Source organism: Typopeltis vanoorti, chromosome 25, assembly GCF_054136105.1.
Source record: "Typopeltis vanoorti isolate ZY-2024b chromosome 25, IOZ_Tvanoo_1.0, whole genome shotgun sequence".
Lineage (NCBI taxonomy): Eukaryota > Metazoa > Arthropoda > Arachnida > Uropygi > Thelyphonidae > Typopeltis > Typopeltis vanoorti.
The window spans coordinates 32,268,672-32,295,272 of NC_143573.1; the positions used below are offsets into that span (position 1 = coordinate 32,268,672).

Here is a 26,601-nt window from a genome sequence, read left to right on the forward strand (position 1 = left end):
TAGTTTAAACACTTCAATATTCGGTGGGCATTTTTCTAATGTTTCTTTTTGTGAAATGTTTGTGATGGTGCAAAATAGGTTAGAATTTGAAGTAGATTATGTTATAATTGTGTTATAGGATGTGTCCTGTGTGTTATGCAGTGTTTTTGTTAAATATTTGGCAAAATTTTGATATTTCTTTTATTGATTTTTTTCATTGAGCTTGATTTTTTCATTGATTATGTGCTGCAGCAAATAAATGTTGTTTGATGAATTTTCAGCAATCCATATATACAGCAGGTGATGCAAGAATTTCATCTCTAAAAGATGAAATCCATCTGTTATCTGTATCAGGGATAGATCTGCCAGCTTGTGCTTAATATGGAACAAATAAAGAAATGATTACAGATGGTCAGAAAGAAGCATTTCTTGTAATTGCATTATTTTGTATAGTTACCACTCAGTATTACAAAAGTTGATTCTAGTTGTTCTGGTATTTGAAGTTCATTAAATTCCATCAAGCCAGTTGTTATCATTTTTAATCATTTTACTAATAAGAACATTCCACTGATAACAAAAAAAGAAGAAAAAAAAATATATCATCATCAAATTCCTGCCATGTACCCTCAAGGGGTGTACAGGATATGATAGTACTACATGAAAAAACTACATCATTACTAACTTCCTATCTACAATTTTCCTCCAAATCAGTCTGTTATTTGTCAAGACTCCAACATGTTTAAGGAGGAAATATTATGCACTGACCATCCAAAACCTGGCTTATGTCTGTGTTATATTGATGACATATTCACTATTTGGCTTCATAGTCCGCATGCACACACACACACACACACACACACATTGATTGATATGTTTTTTTTTGTTGTTGTTGTTTTGTGTGTGTGTGTGTGGTAAAACAACTTAAAACTTATAACACAATATGTACATTGTAATTTCAGATCATTCTGATAATAAAAATGTAATTATAAGGAGAGAAAAAAATTATCATGCTGCCTTGAACTCAAAACTTGATAATGAAAGCCACTGCCTGACAGCGTGAGTGCATGTGCATGCACTTAACCCCCCCTCCCCCCCACACACACCATAACTATACATTAAGCTTAACTGCTTTTATCATTGTTTACATACAAATATAGTTAGAAAGTGTTCAGAGTTGAAATTTCAGTTCATGTTTTCATCAGTTTCCAAGAATTATCTTATTATCTGTAACAGATTTATGATATTCAACATGCTCTATATAAAAAGCGTAGTTTTATTAAAAAAAATCTGACAAGTGTGTCAAAAGTTAAAGCATGGTTTATGAAACATTAATCTATTTTTGGCTTATGTACTGAATACTCCCCTTCCCCCATTTTACTACCACTACAAAGAGAACAAATTTTAATAGAAATCCTAATATCAAATTCCACCTGCCTTTTTTAAATTTCAGTCTCACATACATGAGAAGTTGTGAAAATTATTTTCCATAAGAACTATAACCTTTAGTTGTAGTCTTTAAGGAAAATAGGAAAGAATGTTCCAGAGCACAGTGGGAATGTATGAAACAGTAGGATGAGAAGTTGGTCTGTTATATTTGGAGCTGGACAGTGAATGGATGCTAACCAGAAGCTGCTCATCTGTTTATGGGTTGAGAGAATGTGTAGGAATGGCATCAGCTTGCTAGACAAGAATAGTGACCAAGATTAGTAATGATGAAAATAACTACAGTAGAGGTTAAAAGAATGATAATGGCAGGAGTTAGTTGAGAGGATGGCCACTAATTAATTATTAGTGACATTTATAATATTTTTAGAAAGATTTTTGGAGCACCAACTCGTGTGAGAGAAATATTCTGAAGTAGGATGGATTTGGTATTTGTTCCAAAAAACTAGATGTAAGTCAGTCCAAGAAGAGGCATCTGATCTGTTGTGTGGATTTGGAAGATGAGGGGATATGAAGTGACATCTTTATTGCATAAATAAGGCAAGATTATGTTTTGGTGTCAATGAAGTTGACAAGGTTTTTCTCGCTCATTGAAATCTAATAAGGATATCAATATTTAGGGCACTAAATATTATGGAAGACCTTGTAGTTTGGAATATATAGGCATTGCAGAGTTTGCTGAATGAAGAAGATGAATGGAATGTACTGTCATCATTAGAACTGTAGATAGGATTTCAGGTTTCTGATAGGTCATTTATGAATAGGAAAAAGGATGTGGATGAAGGTGTGCAGATTCCTAGGATATCTGGAGATTAGTGGAAATCTGAAGAAAGGAGGCCATCTGCTGTGGCACACAGTGAACAACCAGGGAGGAAATTGGTATTCTACTCATGAAGACAAATGATAGACATGTGATGGTAATTTGTTAGGTAGGCCTTTATACCTGACCCAATCAAAAGCCTGGCAAATATCTAGAGACACCACACAGGTTTCACCAAATCTTGGGTCAATAGATGGATGATGTTTTCAAGATCTACTGTGTATAGATTCAGAATCTATATTTGTGTTATTGCTTAACTGGTTGGCTTCAGGATAGTAAAGGAGTTGATTGCTAATAATTGTTCAGTATTTTCAATAGGATTGAGACTGGATTTTATCTCCTTGTTTGGGGATTGGTTGAAGGTGGACTAGTTTCCATGATGAAGGATAGATGCTAGATAAGGGTGAGAAATTGTAAAGATGATACAAGATGGTTGTTATTTCAGAAGCACAATTAGAGGGAGGATACCAACAAGACTAGAAGACTTGTTGGTATCTAAACTATTAAGGATTCTTTCGATGTCTCTCTCTCACAAAAGACCAGAGGATACATGCAATGTAAAATTCTAGATAATGCTGGGAGAACTTTACTGTGATCATTAATGCAGGAGTGGGAGTGAAGAATGATACTGTCAGTAGGTCATCCTTTTCTTTGAGTGATATTAGATTCCACCTCTCTCACATCCTGTACCATCAGGATATGAGAGAAGTGGAAATATGGATGAGCACCTTAGTGGCCATTGCAAGGGACAAGAAAATTCAGTTTGGGGATTGGTTGAAGGTGGACTAGTTTCCATGATGAAGGATAGATGCTAGATAAGGGTGAGAAATTGTAAAGATGATACAAGATGGTTGTTATTTCAGAAGCACAATTAGAGGGAGGATACCAACAAGACTAGAAGACTTGTTGGTATCTAAACTATTAAGGATTCTTTCGATGTCTCTCTCTCACAAAAGACCAGAGGATACATGCAATGTAAAATTCTAGATAATGCTGGGAGAACTTTACTGTGATCATTAATGCAGGAGTGGGAGTGAAGAATGATACTGTCAGTAGGTCATCCTTTTCTTTGAGTGATATTAGATTCCACCTCTCTCACATCCTGTACCATCAGGATATGAGAGAAGTGGAAATATGGATGAGCACCTTAGTGGCCATTGCAAGGGACAAGAAAATTCAGCTGCCATTTAAACTGGAGGCAAGTTGTTACATTTGGCCTTTTCAAAGTCAGATTTTGAGTTGTTTGGTTGAAGCAGATGTCTGGATCTGAAAAGTGAAAACAATAGTCAACCTAAGTAAGCTGAGTAGAAATTGTGCAAAGTAACCCATTTCTTACTTGGTACCACTTTGGCAATATAATAGTGTGCCAAAAGACACAAAGCTAGGAGTCTAAATGACCAAGAGAAGACCTGATATCAGGCAAATTGTTTTAGAAGAGATTTATGAAAGACTGTTAAGGACAGCAAAAATCTCAGTGTGTCTGCTAAATTGACTAGTAAAATTGGGGAAGTGAAGCCATTGAAGTTTCTAAAAAAATACTTCACTGTTTGGGTATTTCAATAGTAGATGATTAATCATTACTGACAGATATTTGTAGTGGAAAATATCACATTGTGAATCAGTATTTAGAGAGTGACAGAGAGCAAGGAAATTTTGAGCTACAGCAGCTCTTAAAAATGGAATTCGATTCGAGGCTTGACATTCTCTGCATTGAATGATACTTCACAAATGCACAGGTCTCATTCTTGTGATAGAAAGAAGTGTGCAGAGTGTAGTTAGGAAAGTTGAGGTAAATGGCAGAAATTCCATTAAATATTTGTTTAATGGAATTTCATTAAATTCTATCTTATGGAAGATAAAGATCGAGTTTTGTTTGGTGATTCCATGATAAGAAGAGTACTTGATGAGAAAATGATAGAATTATGTCTGGGATCAAGATTAAGGGTGTTAGTAATGCTGTAAGGAATATCTATGCACCAACTCTACAATCAGGAGGAATAGTGTAAAGTATGTTTGATGAATGAAAGGATTTATATAAGGAAAATGGTTTGCATTTAAATGGATTCAGAGTTAGATGCCTTGAGAAAGTATCGTTCACTGAGAGTGCAGAAGTGCAAAGTCAGGATAACGAGATGCAAGTGATTATGGGTACCAACATTCAAGAGGTGAGTGAGTTGGATCACATGATATTGCATGTAGCTCTCCAGGTCCTTAACTTTAGTGGGATAATTAACTTTCAGCTGATTTCAGAAGTGGGATAATTAACTTTCATCTGTAACACCTTGTGTTACAGATGCTATGGGATGAAAAGGTATTATAGTTTTTGTATACTAATTCAAGAAGTATTCAGCATAAGAGAGGAACTTTTGACATAGATTACTTCAACTTGGCCAAAAGTTATAGGCATCAGTGTGATTTTGTTGACCAAGAAGAATATAGTCCTAGAGATAGAATATAAGGATGCATATTTTAAGAGTGAATACAGGGAACAGAATGGAAGGAGGGGAGGTTGTTAATGACTGCAGAATTGAAGCAAAAAAAAAATCTGTGTGTGTGTGTGTGTGTGTGTGTGTGTGTGTGTGTGTGTGTGTGTGTGTGTGTGTGTGTGTGTATCAGGAGCACAGGGATGCAGAGGACAGTTAATTTGAGACTATCTGTTGTTGAGATAAAGGCCAAGGATGAAATATGTATCATGTATCATTGGTTACTTTTATAGGCCATGGAGTAGGAGTACAAGGGAAACTGTGCAAATTAGCACAGTGAGCACTTATTATGGAAACATAGAGTTGAAGGAAGAATGGTCATAGGGAGGGAAGGAAATGGAATTTATACAGCTGATTAGAAATAATTACTTGAGACAATGTGATTTCGGGGACTCAAGGTTTGAGAGTGTTGGATCTGGTCGTAGCATCTGAAAACTTTGCAATAACCAGTTTAGCCACACTGCTTCCACTTTGGGGAAAATCAGTCGTGTAGTCTTGACTGGAGAGATTGCCAGATATGCAGAATTATATACACACACACCCTCTGTCCAAAAAGAAACCGAACTTTTGATAGAAAATAAAACACAGGCCAATTATAATTATTCAAATCATTTATTTCAATCAATATACTCTCCCCCAGCTTCGATAGAGCATTTGGCATGGTCAGTTAATTTGTTAAATGAGTTTTTTATGTCGGTTTTTGGGATACTGTTGAGGGTCGTGATTACTGCTGCTTGAATGTTTTCAATGGTGTTGTATTGCTTTCCTTTCATTGGCAAATGAAGTCGGGGGAAGAGAAAGAAGTCACAGGTTGCTAAATCAGGTGAATACTGCGAGTTATCCAACACACAAACTTGGTTTTTGCTCAAAAACTGTCTCACAATGTTCGAACGTTGAGATGGTGCATTATCGTGCAAAAGTAACTAGCTGCCTGCATCATGATATTCATGTACACGAAGAATTCTCGCTATCAATCGTTTCAAAACTTCGAGATAAAACTCACCATTGACCATTTGGCCAGGCAGAACGAATTCTTTGTGGATAATGTCCTGTAATCATAGAAACAAATCAGCATTGTCTTTACTTTTGACTTCTCCAAGCAACTTATTTTTTTTAGGATGCCCTTCTTCTGGATGTCTCCACTCAGCACTCTGGCACTTTGTTTTGGGCTCATACTCAAAACATCATGTTTTGTCACCAGTAACAATCGTTTCAAGGAAGTCTGAGTCCTTACGAGCAGTTTTAATGAGGTTCTTGCAGTGTTCAATTCGATAGATTTTTTGGTCGTCAGTCAGCTTGTGGGGAACAAATGCGAATTCAGTTTACAAAGGCCCGAATTCTCGGTCAAAATGTTGTGCACAGTTGATTTTGAAATCCCCAATTCATTTTCAATTCATTTTCATCTAAGAAAACCCAAAATCACAGATGATTTTGGGTTTTTCTTAGATGAAACACGCACTTTTCTGGATGTTAACTTCGCTCAGTCCAGTTTTTGCATGGCCAAGCTTTTTGTTGTCCTCAAGCGTCTCATGATTACTTTGAAATCGCTTAAACTACTCGTAAACTTGAGTACGGGATAAGTACCGTATGCTTTTTGAAGCATTTGATGCATTTTGGTAAAACTTTTACCAAGTTTAACACAAAAATCAATCGCAGCTCTCTGTTTGAAACGCATTTTCCGACCGTTCGTCAAAACACACTGTTGCTCTTGGCACTATAACTCGGCTTCTAATGAAACAAATGTCATAAACAATTGACACAACACTAATGAAGGTTGTCGTTTTCGTCAACAAAAAGATACAACAGGTGGTGCCACTAGTTGCTTCTATTTTCAAAAAGTTTGGTTTCTTTTTGGACAGAGGGCATATACATTTGTTGTTGTTGTTAAGAGATATATGTGGAATTACAACGTAGGTGATTATGACAACTGAAGACTCATTTTAGAGCAGTGTCGTGGCACAAAATTTAGATGAAAGAGATGTTAGCAGTGCAAGAGAGATTGAAGGTTGTTCGAAGAAAGTAGTATCAGACTGTATACCCAGAGTGAGGAAGATAAATCGGGTAAGAGTTGGATAGATAAGTAGTATCATTAAGCAAGAATTGCAGATATAGAAAAGGGTCTGATGAAAATATAAAGAAAAAGATGATCAGCAAGCCCATGAGTTATACAGGGCACAAACAAGAAGAGTAACTTGTATGTTGAGGAAGGCCAAAGCTAATTATGAAAGGAAACTAGCTTGTGAAGCCAAAGGAAATACCAAACATTTCTTTTGCTATATGGTGAGTAAAAGGAAGAATAACTATGAAAGGATTACTTTTAACAAGTACTGATGGAAGTGAAGTAACAGGAGCAAACAAATAGTTGAGTTACTGAGTAATCATTTTGCAAGGGATGCCATCCAGGTGGGGAGGTTACAGTGCCAGATGTGCAATAGACTTAGATGGAAGTGACATTAGAGGTGCTTAAATATTGCAGAACCTTAATACAAATATGGCTATGTGATAAGATAGTATATCACCTCATGTATTACAAGAATGTACAGGGAATTGGCAGCTCCTCAGACCAAACTGTTTAATTTAAGCCTTAGTTCTGGGATGGTGCCTGGAGACTGGAAAGAGGGCAGAATAGTTCCACTGCATAATGGAGGCTCCAAGACAGAAGTTCAAATTATAGGCAGTCAGTATCTGAGGAATGTGGATTAAGTATTAGAGAAGTTGGTAAAAGAATTCAGGCTGAGTAGGAATAGGGGACAGTATTGTTTCATGAATAGGTCTTGTCTTAGTAATTCACTTACTTTTTGAAATAAACTGACAGTTTAGCTGGATAAAGAAAATGGCTACTGAGTAATGCTGCTGGACTTTACATATGCATTTGACATGATACCACATTGTTGAATAAATTGGAGCAAATGAATACGAAAATGGCTGGTAGACAGATATGAAAATGTGCTGTATGGAGGAATTGAATCCAGAGAAGAGAGGTGGTGACCAGTCATGTACCACAGTGCTTTAGTTCTTGGTCTGTTGTTGTTGTTCAACTTATATATCATTATTTAAGGAAGAACATTCAGTTGTTTGGTGGTGATGCAAAACCGGAAAAACTGATAGCCAGTGATGATTATTTAACTAGACTGGCAGTATGCACAAAAGCTATAGACTGCTAGTGCATCATGGCCAAGTGTACAGTCATGCATTTTGTAATGTAGAGTTCATGTGCTGCATACTAAATTGATGGAACTGAACTGCAGGAAATTAATGAGTCTGGAGAGGGAATTTTAGAGAACATATTGCAAAGGTGGCCAAAACAGCATATCAGACTATGTTGTTGTTGAAGAACGTGCTGACAAGCAGGGATAGAGATTGTTATTTCAATTTTAAGGCTTTAATAGGGTCATATCTAATTACTGCATGTGGAGCTGGTTACCTGGATTCCATAGGGATGAGAAGTAGTGGAGAGAATCCAGAGACGATGACCAAGATTGTTACAGGTCTATGGATTGCTCTCTATGAGAATAAATTGAAGGTCACTGGGCTTCAAAAACCAGTTGATAGGCAAAAATTGATGGGACATGATAGAAACATATATAACTTGTTAAAGGTTTTATAGGATTGACACAAACGACTTTTTTCCAGTACATAGCAGGAAGAGATAAAACGAGATCATTCCTGGAAATTGCATAAAAATATGATTAGCGAGTATATTGGGATTAGATATTTTGCTTGGAGAGAGTTGTGAATGAGTGGAATGGATTGTCAGAGGTGATTGTGATTACTCCATCAGTGAATGAGTTCAAGGAGAGGTATAATGAACAGTGATTACATTGGGTCTCCTGTGATGAGTTTTTGACTCTATGGAGAAGTCTCAGAAATAATAATAATAATATCTATCCTGTAAGCATGTGTATATTACACAACTCATTTTGAGAACATCAGCTTACCATCGGAAGTGTTTTAGGATCTTCAGATTGATGAGTAAGTTTATAAAATACAAGTGTGATTCAAATATGAAACAAGTTAGTCACATTTTTATAGCATTAAAAATGTTTAGAATGTTGCTTATTATTTAAATAATTGATATTTTCATTTTCAGATATTTTGCTCAACAATAAACTTTTCAAAGTTGATGAGGAGTTTACTTTTTTAGTTGGCGAACCAGTTACAATAAGTGTCACAATTTACAATATGTCTGGTATGTAATAAATTTATTTTCAACTTAATTTAGTAGCATTTATATCTCTATTTTTTTTATTCTCAGAAATTCTGTATATGCCCGGATGTTAGTTTATAAATATGATTATCGCTCAAAACAGTTTGTATTATAAAGGAATATCTTTTATGTTTTGCACTAATAGTTCAGAGATTTCCATAGTAACTATCACAATTATGTGTAATCTTTCAGCTTTTTGATGGTTAGAACTATAAAATTATTCACAAATTAAAAACTGTTTAATTGTTTATTTTTCTTTTCACTTTCACACTTTTTTTTATAAATAAATAGCAAAACCATGCAGTGTTGCTGAATAATACATTTATTTATTTTTTAATCAAGAACTCTGTTAATACCAATTGATATGCAATTCTGATTTAAAATGTTACATTACTATGATTCTCAGTTCACTTTGCATTTGCTGCATCAATCTTAGATGATAAATTTATTTTAAAAAATATATGTATGTAAATTTTCTAATGCTCTTTTTCTCCAAAAAGAAAATAGTAGCATTCTTTTAACTCTAACTTTTATGTGTTTATTATTGTTATTTATTTTTTTTTTTTTTGGAAATCAATTTGACCCTTCATTTCTTCCCATGGCTGAAGTCAAATGTTCTTTCTTTGTGCTAGATAAGTGATATTTCTACCCTCAACCTCATATTTTTGTTCTCGTGTATATCTTGCGATTTATTTTAGTAGGTCATCATCAAATTCCTGATGATATATATACCTTCAGAGAATGCAGGATAATTACAGTAATACTACATTACTATTACAAAGTTACACCATTACTAACTTCCTATCAAAAATTTTTCTCCAAATTAATCTAACTGTCAAGATTAAAATATTATCAGCTTATATATTCTGTCTTTTAAGGCACTTTTTACTGTATCAATCCATCTACATCTTTGTCTTCCTCTGGGTCTTTTTCCTGCCAACTTGGCAAAGAACACTTGTTTTGCTAATCTTTCCTCTCCCATCTTTATTACTGAAGTGTGTCTGTGTGTAATACAAGTGTATTAATCCATGAAGATGCTGATTTAACTTCAGCAAAATATAAGAAGTAATAATTAAATATTATCTATATATATATATTTATATATAATATATTATTATCTATATATTATTATATATAATAACCCTTAGTTATTATTTGGTGTATGTTGTCATTTTCCTTAAACATCGCAATGCAGAAGACCTTTTAGTATAAAGGTGGCTAATATTTTCCTGACCTCACTTTATTCAAGATTATGGGGGGGGGGGGGGGGGCATTGACTGAGAAACTGAATTTAGGAGGAGAATGTTTTTATTGATTGATTGATGTTAGGGGATCAACTTTGTCTTTTGCAGAACTATCAACCTATGAAGAAGAGAAATTATTAAAACATTTAAGGAATTGAACAACGTAGTTAAGAATATAAATTAAATTATACTTTAATAAATATTTCCGATATTTCGGCAACGTCACGTTGCGATCTTCTAAAGGAACTTACAAAAAAGGCACATGCACGTAGGTACTACAACGCAGTAACTGAGAATGAAGAGATGAAACTATTGTTCTCCTAAAAGTCCTGATGGTGCCCTCTAGTGGGCTAAGTAGGTGTTCTTGGCCGTTGGGCTGAAGGTCTGCTGATGTAAGCCTCCCAAATTTGGAGCAGTCGCATACAACCAAATTTGTTGAGATTTGGAGAGTTTCTTAGGGCTGAGGCTGATTCCATAAATAGTCTTTCAAATTTGTATTTGCTACGGTGTATTATTCGGAGCCTGTGTAGCTCAGTGGATGTGGCGTTTGCATACCACGGCGTTTGGCTGCTCGAAGGAAGACTTGGTTTCGAGTCTAGTCGGTGACTAGAGGAAATTTTTCTAAGCCTTTTTTCGACCGGTTCCCGAGTTTGTCGATCTCTGGCATGGGCAAGCGGGTTTTTCATCCCATAAATTCAAGAAAATCGACCGTAGAACCCACATTATTTCAGACATTAAATATATTGTGTTAGGGACCACGAGATGGTGGCACATTTGAGCCATCTCTCTTCACTGTGTACCGCTTAATTAGCTATAGCCTTGGGCCATCTATCTCTGATTGGTACCAGTGGAGATTGAACTGCCCACTCAGTCTCCAAAAGTTAGATAGGGCTAAATGACCTCGCCTACTCCCCGTATATGGGAATAAAAAGGCATTAGCTGATTTTTTTTTTTTTTTTTTTACATTGTATTACTGTAGCTTTCTTCCACCGTATTCTGTGGCATGTATCCAGAGCATGGTCTGCAAGACCAGAATGGCTGTTGTTGTGTCCTGAATAAACTAAAAAAAAGTTTTAACATGAATTATTCAGGACACAACTTTAGTTAAACATAGGCAGAGAATGTGGTGTGTTTGGCTATATACCGGAAAGGTAATTTTATGTATATAACTCTAGATTAGGAGCAAGAAATTGTATAACAAATGAAAGAAAAATTGTAAGACCCAACCTGTAATGCATGTGGGTCAGATAAAGAAATTAAAGCTGTTAAATTTATTTAAGAACCCTATTTCATCTGTTATAAAGTAGCAAAGCCTGTAAGCCAGAGTCCAAGGGTCACCTTTAACTCCTGTGTTATGTATACGGGGGGGGGAGTAGTTATAGGAAAGAGAAACTAGAGCGCTTTCCAAGAAAAACACAACAAGTGCACGTGCGATGTGATAGAGGGAGCTGGACGCCATGACGTAAACCCACGTGACCGTGTTGGCGGGCATTGTGATAGCCGAGAAACGCCAAGAAGAGAAAGAAAACAAAAAGGTCAAGCAACCCCCACTCGAGGCTTTTTTTTTTTTGGTTCCTGTTTCCTGACCTCTCGGACGTAGGTCCAGTCCGCACCGACGGAGAAGTTCCTGGCTGGCCTTGGAAGGTATGGTTCATCTGCTGCAGCGTTTGAAATAGGCCTAGCTATTTCCTAAGAACTAGGATAGCTGAGTGATGTCGTGCGACAGAAGAACCAAGTAGATGCCGTTCACTCTGGCTTAGCTCCTGAGCCGTATCGCCCTTCCTGCCAAAAATCTGGCAGTATAGTTTGTCGAAGGTGACCAGACGAGAAGCACATTGAAGAAGCCTTGATGCCCAGACAAGGCAAGAAGAAAGACAGAGTATCATTTCAGAGACGGTAAAGTAGACTTTTGTGATATATTTCCCAGTTAAGAAAGTGTGTGTATTTCCCTAAGAACGTTTGTGTAGAGGACTCATTTTATGGAACTTTAGGAACTGTCTACAACTTGGCACAGGCCCATTTTGTTTGAGAATTGTCTGCCTAGCAAGGCCAAGTTTATTCTGTATGAATTAGTAGCAATGTGTAGAATGATATAACTAATGACCACGTGAATGTAGAAAGTGTAATAAATGTTATTGAGATAATGTTAAGTTGCATATAGAGGTGGTCTAAGCAAGTTTGTTTATATATTTTGTATAGTAGTATTGAACCAAGGATCTTACTTGAGAATAATTCAGATTAATTAGTAGTAATGCTTACTTGTATGATTTCTTTATTTAATAAACATGTTTCTCAGTAACTGCCTGATCTGTTTTAGTATATGAATTCAAACAGCCACTCATAAAAATATTAACGAACTTAGCGGGAAGAACCCACGTGTATGATTAAACAAAGCGGGCCATGACTGCATGTAAGAACTTAGTGAACAGAGATTAGATTTTATTATAGTTTAATTATTGTGTATCAGTCTGAGAGAGCCATGGGTAAGAGTCCCATCTATCCTCGGTATTGGCTGGCGCAGTTATAATACAAATTTGTCAATGCTTATCAGGTGGACTGTCTCAGATGATGTGTTAATGGTCACGTCCCACACAAGGACAAAGCCCTAGATACTAAGTAACCTACACGTGGTTAAACTATAGAGAGGCCAATAGGACTGCATATTTAAAAAGGGGAGATTTAAATAAAGAACGGAATAAATATAGGATGTTTTAGAAGGGAAGGATATACTAGAATAAGAGATAAGATTAAATAATAAAGAAAAAATAAGAATAGAATATAAACGTAACACTGTACTTGTGAAAATGGATGTAGTCCTTGTGTTCAGAAATTCTGATATTCGCTTTCCTGCCTGTTTGGCCAAAGTAAGACAGTTTTCAACTGCAAGGGACCTGGTATACACCAGGTAGGTCTAGGGGAAGTGGTTTGTCTTTAGTGGAGCGGATAAGGGATGCTAATTTTCTGTAAGGTCTGTAACAGGAGGTCAGGTCATGTTTTTTTAAGATTTTCATAATCTTTTCCGAGGTGGCTCGGATGTAGAGAATGGTGATGGATTCAGAGTAATCCTTGTTGTGGAAGGGGATCTGTGGTTTGTAGGTTCTAATATTTTTTGGATTTTTTTCGGCGGGGTAGCCATTGGCTGAGAAAATGTTGAGGATGTGATTTTGTAATTTCCTTTAAAAGATGGCAATGTGACATTGCCAAAATATCGGAAATATTTATTAAAGTATAATTTAATTTATGTTCTTAACTACATTGTTCAATTCCTTAAATGTTTTAATAATGCATAACCAACGTGTAAGCCTGTCTACGAGAATCAACATCATCCACGGAGATATGTTCGCACGGAAGGCCCGCCAATACGGTAAATTGAAGTTGAAGCTGTCTAGACAATTAAATCGTCTAACTTTCCTGAAACGCTGCCGGGATAATAAGGTAATCCCGAACTGTATAAAATTCAAGCACCATTTTGTTTCACAAGAAGCTCTCCGAATATATAACCACACTAGCTACGCGTTGCTACGTGAATAAATCACTGCCACGCGGTTTCTTTTAGCGGATATTAACGAAGCTATTTGTGCCGTCGAAGATGAGCTTTCGTGCACTTTAAATTATGAACTTTTGTCAATTTTACATGACGTCTTGCATACCGCTGCAGACAAAGAATTTGAAAAAATACGAGGCCGACAGATGAAAAAAATTCGAAAAATTAAAAAAGAACTCTACCGTCTTTCCAAAACTTGCTACCAACACCATAATCAACCTTTCCTCAGTCACCCTGAAGCTGAAGCAGTCAACGTGCTTTCACGTGGCCACAACTTCGCCATTGCTCCCAATAAAATACCTAGTGAGGATATTATGATCCAGATCGAACGCAGAATCCGCCACCTTCCACATCAAGTCGCCAACAGTGTAAGACTGGATGTAGCTTGTGTCCTCTCCAAAGCAAGACCACCAAAAACCAACATATCCAACAAGGAATATAAAGCTCTACAGGAAATGAGGAATAATAAAGAATTACACTAAAGCGGATAAGGAAAATGCAACTGTAGTACTTAACCAAAAGGACTGCACAGGTAAGCTGAATGCTCTTCTATTAGATCAGGCTACTTACCTCCCTATTGAATACAATCCCACCAACTCTCAAATGAGAAAACTTCATAGGCTCCTTAAGAAAGTCACTTCTTGGCCTGTAGAAGTTACCAACAGATTAAAGCCATTGAACTCTATATCCCCCCCTCCCCCGTATTTACGGACTCCCAAAAATACATAAAGAAAATGTGCCATTACGTCCCATAGTGGATGGCATTGATTCCCCCACATACAAATTAGCTAAACATTTGGCCAAAGAGCTCACACACTATACTGGCAACACACCATCACACACAAAAAACTCAGCCCACTTCAAAGCCAGCATAGAAAACCTTACACTCCAACGTACTGACATAACGGTCAGCTTTAACGTCTCCTCTTTATTCACAAATGTCTCACTCAAGGAAACTTTAGAGCTAATCCAAGTTAAATTTTCTCCCGATATCTCAGCCTTATTTCAGTTCACAATGAACTCAGGCTATTTCGTTTGGCAGGGAAAATTCTACAAACAAATAAAGGGGACAGCCATGGGTTCACCACTCACCCCATCCTTGGCCAATTTCTTTATGGAGACCTTTGAAGAAAAAGCCTCAGCTTCTGCCCCACAAAAACCAACCATATGGCTTCGCTACATTGATGATGTGTTCGCTATTTGGCCGCATGGCTCTGAAACACTCCTCTCCTTCTTAACACACTTAAACAACCAACACCCCAGAATCAAGTTCACCCCTGGAAAAAGAGGAAAACAATAGCCTCCCTTTCCTAGACACACTAGTCACATGCCAGCCTAATGGAACCTTGGTTTTCTCAGTTTAGAGAAAACCCACCCATACAGGCAGATACATTCACCAACAACCCCCCCCCCCCCCCAACAACAATATGGAGTGGTGAAAACACTATACAACAGGGCTAAACTAATATGTTCAAACGACTTGGCCCTAAACACTGAACTAAATCACATCCTCAACACTTTCTCAGCCAATGGCTATCACCCCCCCCCCCCAAAAAAAAAATCAAAAAAATATTAGAACCTACAAATCACAGATTTCCCCCCCCTCAACAACAAGGATTATTCTAAATCCATCACCATTCCCTACATCCGAGGCACCTCGGAAAAGATTACAAAAATCTTAAAAAAACATGACCTGACCTCCTGTTACAGACCTTACAGAAAATTGGCATCCCTTATCCACTCCACTAAAGACCAACCACCTCCCCTAGACCTACCTGGTGTATACCAGGTCCCTTGTAGTTGAAAACTGTCTTACTTCGGCCAAATAGGCAGGAAAGCGAATATCAGAATTTCTGAACACAAGGACTACATCCGTTTTCACAAGTACAGCCATTCTAGTCTTGCAGACCATGCTCTGGATAAATGCCACAGAATACGGTGGAAGAAAGCTACAGTAATACACCATAGCAAATACAAATTCGAAAGACTATTTATGGAATCAGCCTCAGCCCTAAGAAACTCTCCAAACCTCAACAAATTTGGTTGTATGCGACTGCCCCAAAATTTTCGAGGCTTACATCAGCAGACCTTCAGCCCAACGGCCAAGAACACCTACTTAGCCACTAGAGGGCACCATCAGGACTTTTAGGAGAACAATAGCTTCATTCTCAGTTACTGTGTTGTAGTGCCTATGTGCACGTGCCTTTTTTTTGTAAGTTCCTTTAGAAGATGGCAAAGTGACATTGCCGAAATATCGGAAATATTTATTAAAGTATAATTTAATTTATATTCTTAACTACGTTGTTCAATTCCTTAAATGTTTTAATAATGAAGAAGAGAAAGTAAGGATAGACAGACATTAGAAATTCTAACCAGTGGCTCTGTGCAGAAGGCATGACTCTCATTTAGGCCTGACAAAAACAAAATGTTTTTGGAGACATTTTGCAGACATTGTGTTCATTCAAAAAATGAAGCTTATAGAAATGAGGCTTTGCTTAGTTTTTTGCCAGTTATACCATGCTTCATTTTTTACTGTAGTAAAAAATGTTCTGCCTTTTTGCTGATAGAAGAACAGACTTGGATAATAAACGAGTTCAAAGTAGAATGAAAGAAGATGGTTTAAATACCATTTAAAAATAAAAATAATTTCTGGAATGTATTCACAGTATGTGTGACGATCCAGAGACTGAAAGCCAAATGCTGTTAAATAAAAATTGCAGAGATCAACCTGTTTAACATTTTTGTAGTGCCCAATCACTTAAGGTTGAGAATGATTGAATGAGGTTTGATACAGACTTCTTCCCTTATAGGAGCTACATGGGAAGAAATCTTTTGAGTGTAAACAGTATACTCTACGCCCACAGATGCAAGACCCTTCAAAACTTCTGCACATCAGGAGAAGGAGAATTCATTCTGATGTTAGGATAATCAATGTGTTTCATGAGATGAGTGTTTATTATTATACGTCGGAAAATTAACTTGTCTTTTATGAAAATTCTAGTTCTTAAAGTGGTAACTATTTTGTAATAAATTTAGTTTAATCCTTTATCCAAGTGTAAGCAAACAAAGTTTGCACCTGAAGTATCTTCAGGACTGAGGCAACTCGTGGTAAAGGTGGACCAAGCTCTCACACTACTTGTCTTAGTATCTCCCATAATGCAAAGCATATCTCCTTGCGGACTGTATAATTCTATATATTAAGGGAAGGGCCACTACCCAGACCAGTTTCTACCTTTATTGAGGTCCTGTCAGTGGGAGCCAGACCCAGAGGTGATGATACTAAGATGGAAGCAATGGAGAGGTCATATTTACCTATAAGAGTTACCAGAAGGTGTCTCACCTTATTATTAAATTACTCTGGATTTAGAGAAAGATATTGGAAGTTTTTTTTTTTTTCCCCTCTAACCAAGTGGAAATTGCTGCCATTATAGTGTTTGACTCTCACATCAAGCATGGATCTTACAAATTTGCTATTAATAGCAACATGATCAATTTGGTTTCTTGTACTACCGTTCAGCACGATCCAAGTCAGTTTATGTATTTCTTTGTGCTTGAATTTACTTCTTGCAATGACAAAGTTGTTCATTTCACAAAAGGATACAAACATCATGCCACTTTAATTTCAGTCTCCACAAGCCCCGAAACCTAAGGAGTCTTCTTCTACACATGACCTTTTACTCACTTATGCATTAAAATCGCCAATGAGTATTATCATATCATATTTTGGAATAGAATTTATTACCTTTTGGAGTTGTTCATGAAAGCATTATTTTATTTCGAATTTATCGAACTTTCTGCACAACAGAAAGTTCGATAAATTTTGAATAGAACCTGGCTTTTATAATTCTCTCATTTACTGGTTCCCTTTCCAGCAGACTTTTGGTTACTTTTGGGTTCAATATTAGTGCAACTCCATTTTCATGCTCCTCTTCTGATCTGGAGTAATTGTCTTGCTGTCTTTAGTTATAAGTCTACCAAAACTAGTCCATCTGAGTTCGCTGATGCCTAAAATGTCTAACTTGTAATTATCCATTTCATTTGTTACCTGCCTAATTTTTCCTACCTGGTACACTGTTCTGACATTCCATGATCCAATCTTTAAAATTTTTTGTGACTTCATAAGTGACTCTTTCAGCAACAAGGGTTCCAAAAGGTTTTCCCCTTGGTGTGTCATATATATGTTATCTGCATCAAACCAGGCTAGATAACCATCTTCTATGGTCTTGCAAGTCATGTCTGTCACCAGGAGCATTTGTTCATCCAGATTTGCAGTTTCTGTAATCAGATAATTTTTACAGGGAGGGGTGATTAGCCCTTCTCCCAACTCCCAAAGAGGACTCGGCTGTACCCCGGGGACTGGGTCTCCATTTATCGCCCCTTACGATATGCAGGAGTGTGGTTGGGGTATTCTACTACTTGCCCCAACACAGGGGGATCTTTCCCTTTAGAACTGAAAAATTCAAAGGGGATTATCATCATCATCAAATTCCTGATATGTACCCACAGGAGGTGTACAGGATAATTATGACAGTGCTACATGAAAAATTTACACCAATACTTCCGGTCAACAATTTTCCTCCAGATTAATCTGTTATCTCTCATGACTAGACTCTATCAGATCTTATATTTCTATCTTCTAAGGCACTTTTTACTGTATCAAATCACCTATATCTTGGTCTTCCTATGGGTCTTTTTCCTGCCAACTGGACAGAGAACACTTGTTTTTGCTAATCTTTCCTCTCTCTCTCTCCCCCATTCTGTTTAAGTGACCATACCACCTGAGATTAGCTCCACTAGCACATTCCTGAATGCTAACAATGGCAAGTTCTTTTCTAATATCCTCATTTTTAATGTGATACTGCCGTTGATGCCATCTGTTCACTCCACTAATCTTTCTCAGAACTTTCATATCTGTGGTCTCCAGTCTTTGATCAGGAGTTTTATTTCTAACCTAGCTCTCAGAAGTTAAAATTGGTGTAATCGTGTAAAAAAAAAAAGACCGCTGTCTTGTGTACAGCCAATTTAGTATTTTGACTAATTTCTTTCTTATTCCGTCAGCTGACTTCCTACCATGCCAGCTTTACTAATTCCGTTGTCTATTTTGATCTGTTGGAATTAAAAATGGAAGGTGTGTACCTGAGTACTGAATGAACAAGAATGGGCTTTGAATTTCAGATTCAGCCAATCAAATTGTATTCTCTATTGGCTTAAACCAAAACAAAACAATGGTACAGTATGATGAAATTTCATGCCAGATGGGGAATTATCAGTTAAACAAGGTTCATATTGATTTCCTCAGGGAACCAAGTTGAACAGTGAAAACTCAGTTACCGGAACATACTCCAGCTCAGCATCAACTGAATGAAGATAGTCATCATCATCATAAGAAGTATCAATGGAAAATAAGTAGTACTGACAGAAGAGTTAGAAAAGCACCACACTGATATAATTGATATAAAAACTACAAGATGTATTCAGGCAGTATTGATCAGCAAAAGGAAGATATAACTATGTAATATTGAACACTAAACACAAAGGAAATGCCCTTTTTAACAGAACTGAATTCAAACAGAAATGTTAAAAATAATTGCTTTCGTTTTCTAAACCGTTTTATTTTGAAATCGTGTAAAAAAAAACCGCATAAAAAGATATGAGATATATATGACATAACAGAATAGTGGTAGAAAATATTCAATAGGAATGCCATCAGGAGAAGCCTACCATTACTGAATGTAGAAAACATCATCATCATAAAATTCCTGACAAAATTTCCTCCCAATTAATCTGTTTCTGTCAAGACTCCAATATTAACCAGAAATTCACTCTCTAATCAGAGGGTCAAATTCCAGATGACTGGAGTAGAGCTTTATAAAAAAAAAAGAAAATAAAACAGTGAATGGAATTTCTGGTGAAACTGCAGAAAATTTTAAGACTAGTAAGATTGTAGAAAACATCAAAACCTGAAATTTGGAATGATACCTGGAGTAGATGATATTTGACCAGAAATGCTCAAATTTGAAGTATAAAGTTTTATAGCACCAGCATAATTCAGAAGATTGAATACAGGATAATTGGGATGATCTCAGTTTTGTTTACCCTTATTTAGATAGTACCTGTTTAAAAAGAAAAAGAAAATTGGATGAGAGAATTACAGAGGATATTCCTACTGAGTAATCCTGCTAAAAATTATGCCAGCATACTTCAGGATAAGAAAAAATGTAAAAGTGAAACTTGGAGAAGAACAAGCTGGGTTCAGGCCAAATAGCGTTTACAGGATCAGATTTTTACATTAAGATAAATAGTGATTAATCATGGAAGTATAATATAGAACTGTATTTAAGTTTTATAGATGTGACAAAGACATATTGCAAAGAGAAAAGCCATTCAAAATGCTACAGTTATATGGTGTAAATGGAATACTATTAAGCATAATTAAGCACAGATTTGGTCACCTCGGTTCCTTCTTGATGGGGAGGAGGTTGAGAGGATCCAGAGGCGAGTGACTAAGATGATAGCAGGTCTATGGAATGAACCATATGAGAACAGGTTGAAGATTTGTGTGTTGCAGAAACTAGTTGATAGGCAGAAAAGGGGAGATATGATTGAGACATTCAAATTGCTAAAAGGATTCTATAGGATTAATTCAGATGATATTTTTGAGATCAGGACTGGTGGTGGGAGAACTAGGGGACACCCATGGAAGCTGGGCAAGAGCGTGGTTAGCAGGGGTGTTAGAGCTGGGTTCTTTACTTTTAGAGTGGTAAATGAGTGGAATAAGCTGCCAGAGTCTGTTGTGGGTGCTATGACAGTGAGCGAGTTCAAGGCAAGGTATGATAGATATTGTGAGAATGTTGAACAGCTGTGTGAACATGATGTTTAGGGCCTCCCTCGATGAGTCTAAGGACTCCTGGAGTAGCCCGTGGTAATAATAATAATAATAATAATCTATATTTGAGTTGTAAGTCAGCATTTTGAATTGAAGGACGTACAGGAAAATGATTTGATGTAAGATCAGGTGTGAGACAAGGTTGGACACTATCTCCACGGTTATCCATCATCTAATATAGTTCACATCATGAAGGAAAGCAGCATTAAAGCTGATATCAAAACTGAAGGTTAAGCTCAGCTCTTTACTTTATTTTTTAGCTTTTATTCCTAAATAAATCCAGTACAAGTCTTCAGGATTCTTTAAACTAAATTGAATAACTGCTGCAATACAGGGGGGGGGGTTGAGTCAACTGAATAAATTTATATGGAATAAGAGAGAAATTTGTTAAAAACTAAAATAACTGTGGTTCAAACCAGTTTTAACCTATGAATCTGAGAGCTGGATCAGAAATAATTGATCAAAGATTGCTGACTACAGATATGAGAGTTCTGAAAAAATTAAGGGAGCAAACAGGTAGTATAAATGGCAGAATCATATTGAAAATGAAGTTATTAGGAATGAACTTGATATATTTCCATGTTCAAATTTCTGTTGTATGATTCATATCATAGTTTCTGGAACATTATTCTAGTACATATCTTTGTTACATTTCCAGGATTTCTCAACTGTTTGTTGTAAATAAAATCTGATTTTGACAACCTTTATTTGGCCTGAGCCCCCTTTTTTTCCTCAGAATTTTCCCTTCACAATTTTTCTTATCCTCAAGTATGCTTGCATAAATTTTCCTAGGAGTAGGAAATTTCTCTAATTCTCACATTTTTTTATTATTTTTTTAATTTTTAATTTTAATATTTTTTTTTTTTTTTGTAAATAGGTACTATCAGAGTTGTATTCCAATCATCTGGTATTCAACCCCTCTGACCAGGATGTTTCTCTGTGTGAAGCGCCTGTTCCTGTTGGAGGGGGAACCTCCCAGTGATGGTACTGGCCCTTTTTTGTTCTTATTCTATTTTGTGCTTTTCTTCGTGTATTCTTCATTCTCCTTCTCCTGAGTCTCTTTTGCTGTCCTGGTTTGCTGTGGTGCTCATATAACATCCAGAATAGACCTGGCATTCCACTCCTGAGATAGTCATTGCTTGCTGGTGAGTGGGTGACCGTTTGTGGCTTTGTCATGGGTGGGGAGCTCTCGTGGTGAATTAAACTCTTCCTGAGAATGAATACTTTCTCATTCTCATATTTATCAGGGACCCTCAGCAAGCCTGAATGTCACAAAACTAGACACCAACTGAAAATCAGAATAAGAAGCAGAAAACATCAGTGGCTGCAATCAGTAGTACACCACTTTTCTTAATAATACATTCAACAGGGGATGGTCCTCTTGGAAAAATGTCACTCTTCTTCATCTAGAAGGGTTGACTGGATCTCCAAAGTCTGTAAAGAAGCCTCTTCCATTCAGGAGATATACTTATCAAAGCATACTAAGACACAATCAGAAAAGGTTATTTTGTGCGACATTTTCAGGAGAATACTGATTATGGTTACCCCCCCCCCCCCCCAAAAAAAAAAAAAAAACTTTCAACTTTTCAAGAGGCGTAATATCAAAGTGGGATTTCCTCGATGTACCTGACAAAGAGATCTGGTCAGAAATGAAACATCAGGGAGTGACAGCAATGAGAAAAATATGTATATTTATGGATGGTCACCTGGTTCCTACCAGAAACATCTTCCTTACATTTAACCAAAATCACACCAAAATCACAACATATGTCAAAGCAGTCTGTTTCATCTGCCCAGTAAGGCTCTACTTCCTGAACCCTTTGCACTCCTTTAAATGTTAGAAATATGGTCATTCTCAAATTACCTCTCATGGTTCAGCCATCTGTGTCCTGTGTTCATCCTGGTTCCCTGACTAAAACAATGGGACCATTTTTAATAAAACAACGCCCTAGCTGGCATGCAATTTCATCATGTTTGTTTCTGGTTTAAGCTAATACTTAGTCAGCTAAGTCTCAAATTAGATTACATCTATTTCTGACATTATGGTCAACTTTGACATTACTTCATTGTTTACTAATGCACCTTTGACAGATTCCCTTTTCTCCCATTAAGTCATATTTCTCCTCTGAAATATTTGAATTATTTACATTCACCATTTATTTTGGTTATTTATGGAAAGCAAAAATATAAACAGCTAAATGTGACCGCAGTGAGTCTCCTCACACATGCACCCTTGCGCGCGCACACACACACACAATCTCCAACTTTTATATGGAACAATTTTGAAAGCCAACTCAACACAGGTAATTTGGCTACACTATGTAAACAATGTTTGCTAATTGGTCTGATGGACTAGATGCATTGCATTTCACAATAGAAAAAGAAAGTAACAAACTATCGGCTGCAGATTTTCTCAACTTACTAGTGACACAACCACCTAATGGTTCGTTATCCTTTTCCATTTATAGAAAACTAACTGAGAAGGTATTTGCATAAGCAATCACACCACCACCCTTCCCAGCACACGGCATCCTGAAAACACTTATACAGAGAGCCAGGACTATTTGTTCAAATGCCATACAGTCCTTTTTAAGAATTTTTTATGCCAATGGCTTAAATCCTTATAAAATATATAAAATACTTCATGCACTCCCACCTCCCCATATTTATTATAATCAACACACAAGATCACAGCAAAACTGTTCTGATCACTTATATTCAGGTACATCAGAAATAATAGCTAAAGTTCTCTGCAAACATACTCTCCATGCATAAAAGTAATTAAAGACAAATATATGAATGCTTGGGCAGTGCCCATGTTTTTTAATAGTGCATGCTAAGGCAACTTGGAGATGCTGAGGATTGTATTCTCATAAGCTCTCAGGTCAACTTACAAAACTTTCATAGTTTCCAAACATTTGGCTTTGAAATAATATTGGATCTAGTATCTGCTTTGCCTATGTAATAACCTCCATGCTACTTTCAAGCCACTCATTCAGCTACCTTCATGTATTCATGTAAAACATCCACAGTCATCTGTATGGCAAGTCAAGACTGGCAGACTATACAGGATTAAATGGAAGAAGACATTGGTTTAACATGGATATTGCTATAGGTCTGAGAGACTATTTTTGGAATTAGCATTGGCTATAAAACGCTTCACCAAACAAGTATGACTGCATTAATTTGCCAAAGATCTGGGAGACTAGCTGTTTGGGAAGATATCTACATAAGCAATCACACTAACACCTAGTGGTGATCGTGGTTTTTTATTACATATTGTCTAGCTATTCATGACTTATTTTTAACGGTATTAACAATGCCAAACAAACTATTTTATAAAAATAAGTTTTATTAACTTGCTTATATTTTCCTGAATTTCAAATCAGCATCATCAAAGCACAACACAGCATGTATATGCAACAGTGAGTAAGTGAAACAATACAATTGTAATGGACAAAAGACCTAAACTCCTATTTTTGGTGCCCTCTAATGTTGTAAAAAAAAAAATTATGGAGTTGCTCTTAAGATAACAGTCTCCCAAATTTTTGGCAAATTAATGCAACCATATTACTTCAGGTTAGGAGATTTCTTCATAGCCATGGCTGACTCAAAAAATAATCTTTCATATCTGTAACGACTTCTAAATAGCACATTAATTTTTTTCCATCTAATTTTCTGTGAAGGGGTAACCAAAGCATGGTCTGCCAGTCCTGACTTGCCACAATAACGATAGCAAATGTATTTTTTATGTTCTTCCAGGTAGATGTTAACAGATCTTCTTGTCTGCCCATAGTAGGCCAAGTCATAGTCACAGGGAACTTCATACACACTTCAGGGTGTGCTAGAGGGTGAAGATACAACATACTACACACACACCAGCTATCATACTTATTCTTGAATTCATTCATACTGCTTGCACTCACAATATCCAGTGGCAATCCATTCCAATCACACACCACCCTCTGAGAGAAAAGTCTAGCCCTCACCCCCTTCTTAGCAGCCTTCATTCTCAGCTTCCAAGGATGCTCTCTTGTCCTTTCCCTACCCTCCATAAATTGAAAAATTCTATCAATTGAAATCCTGTATGACCCTTTCAGAAGTATTGTAAGTCTCAATCATATCACCCCCTTTTTCTCCTGTTTGCTAGTGTCTACAGTCTACAAATTCTCAATCTGTCTTCATAATCAGTATTCTACGATCCTGATATCATTTTTAACACTCTCCTATGTACTCTCTCTCTCTCTCTCTCTCCCTCCAATATATCGGAAATTACAACGGAAACCAGGAGGCCAGACCTGCGCACAAGAATCCAAGTGAGGTCTTATCAAGGCCTTGTAAAGAGGCAAAATGACATTTTGCCTCTTTACATGTAAACATTCGTTTCAGCATTGCTATTATCTTTTGAGTTGTATTTGCAATCTTTGCCACATGGCCCCGTAAACTTCAACTTCCTATCTGCTAACACTCCAAGATCCCTAGCCTCATCAGTTTCTTCTAGCATAATCCCTTCAATATAATACGACATTGGATATCTAATCACGCTGGAGTGAATGACTTTACATTTACTGACATTGAACTGATACCCAAAAAAGAATCGATACGGTGATAAGGCCATGTTTCATTAGTACTTTTGCTATCTTTTCTGATGTACTTCTGACACAGGCAATAGAAATGGTAATGTTGTGTTCCTCTGTAATGGGGCTAATATTTTATCTATTTTGTAGGAATTGTAGCCATTGGCCAAGAAAGTAGGGTGCAAATATTTGAGTTCTGTGGACAGAGCTGTATCATTAGAACAAATGGCTCTGGCTTTGTGTGTAAGCATTTTTAAAAGGCCATACTATTGGACTGGATGATGATGTAATTGTTTATTTAGATATCTTCCGGTGTGTGTGTTGGCTTTCTGTAAATGGAAAAAGATAGTGATCCAGCTTTTTTTTTTTTTTTTTTAATTTTTAATTTTTTATTTTTTTATAACAACATTAGAGGGCAAGATTTAATTGAAAATCGATTGATTTGTTCCGGCTCCTCTCCACAACCATAGTACATATTAAAAATGCAGATAAAACTCATTTAAAATGTCATAAAAATATGGTAAATATCATTTATTTATTATACAGTAATTTGCTACAAAAAATTAACATTAATGAAATGAATTGTTAATGAAAACAGTTTTTAATTATCAATCTTCACCAGAAGGACAATTGGGCTCACTTCGGAGTTTTTTGACAAATGGACCTGTAAAAAACATGTCTAGGGTTGTTTGCTTCTGCCTCTTTTTTTAAAATGTTTCTGAAAAACTGCATGGACTGTTCATTAAATAGATCTGTTATAGATACAATAATTATTATACAGATGAGATTTTATTTTGCCTTTTGATGGTGAACGAACAGTGACACGCACCCGACGATTTATTGTCTATATGAACCAACACATAAAAAATAAATGCTTACATACTAATTTTCATCATAAAACGCATTTAAAACCACAAATTTTAAAATAAAGCACAGTACACTACAAGAAAAGAAACAATAAACAACGAAACAGCTGGCTATGATGTGTCAAACATATCTGAGCTTCACAGCTATGCCACGTGGCTGTTCTCTATTTGACAATGTCTTCCCGCACATGGCTGTTCTCTATTCGACAATGTTTTCCCGTGCGTGGCTGAGTGCAATTGGAAAATTCTGGGTTTTTTTTAGATTGGATAGAGGTTCACATAATCGAGAGTTGTTAATGAAGAGATTTTTTTCTTACAGCCACTCATCGTTATCTGAGGCCGTTGTTAACCAAGGCACCACTGTATTGTGTTATGAATTATACTATATTATGACTAATAGATGCTTGCACATTTTGGAAAATCCAAAAAAAAAAAAAAAAAGTTTTCTACATTTATGTAAGAAGCCTCAGAACTGTTTTATCACCTATGGAGAATTCAGCAAGTATTTTTTCTAGTGGTAATTTTTTTTTCTGATTTTCCAGAAAGCAGCAA

At 36.5% G+C, this 26,601-nt stretch overlaps 1 protein-coding gene across 2 annotated transcripts in view; it reads left to right on the forward strand.

Moving 5' to 3' along the window:
- Nucleotides 1-26,601, forward strand: part of brun (trafficking protein particle complex subunit brun) — a 452,915-nt gene that overhangs the window by 399,607 nt on the left and 26,707 nt on the right. For both annotated transcript variants that reach the window (XM_090414220.1, XM_090414221.1), the window contains one exon: nucleotides 8,816-8,914. In XM_090414220.1, coding sequence (XP_090270346.1) covers nucleotides 8,816-8,914 — 99 coding nt within the window. Of the gene's footprint in view, nucleotides 1-8,815; nucleotides 8,915-26,601 lie in introns of those variants that run through there.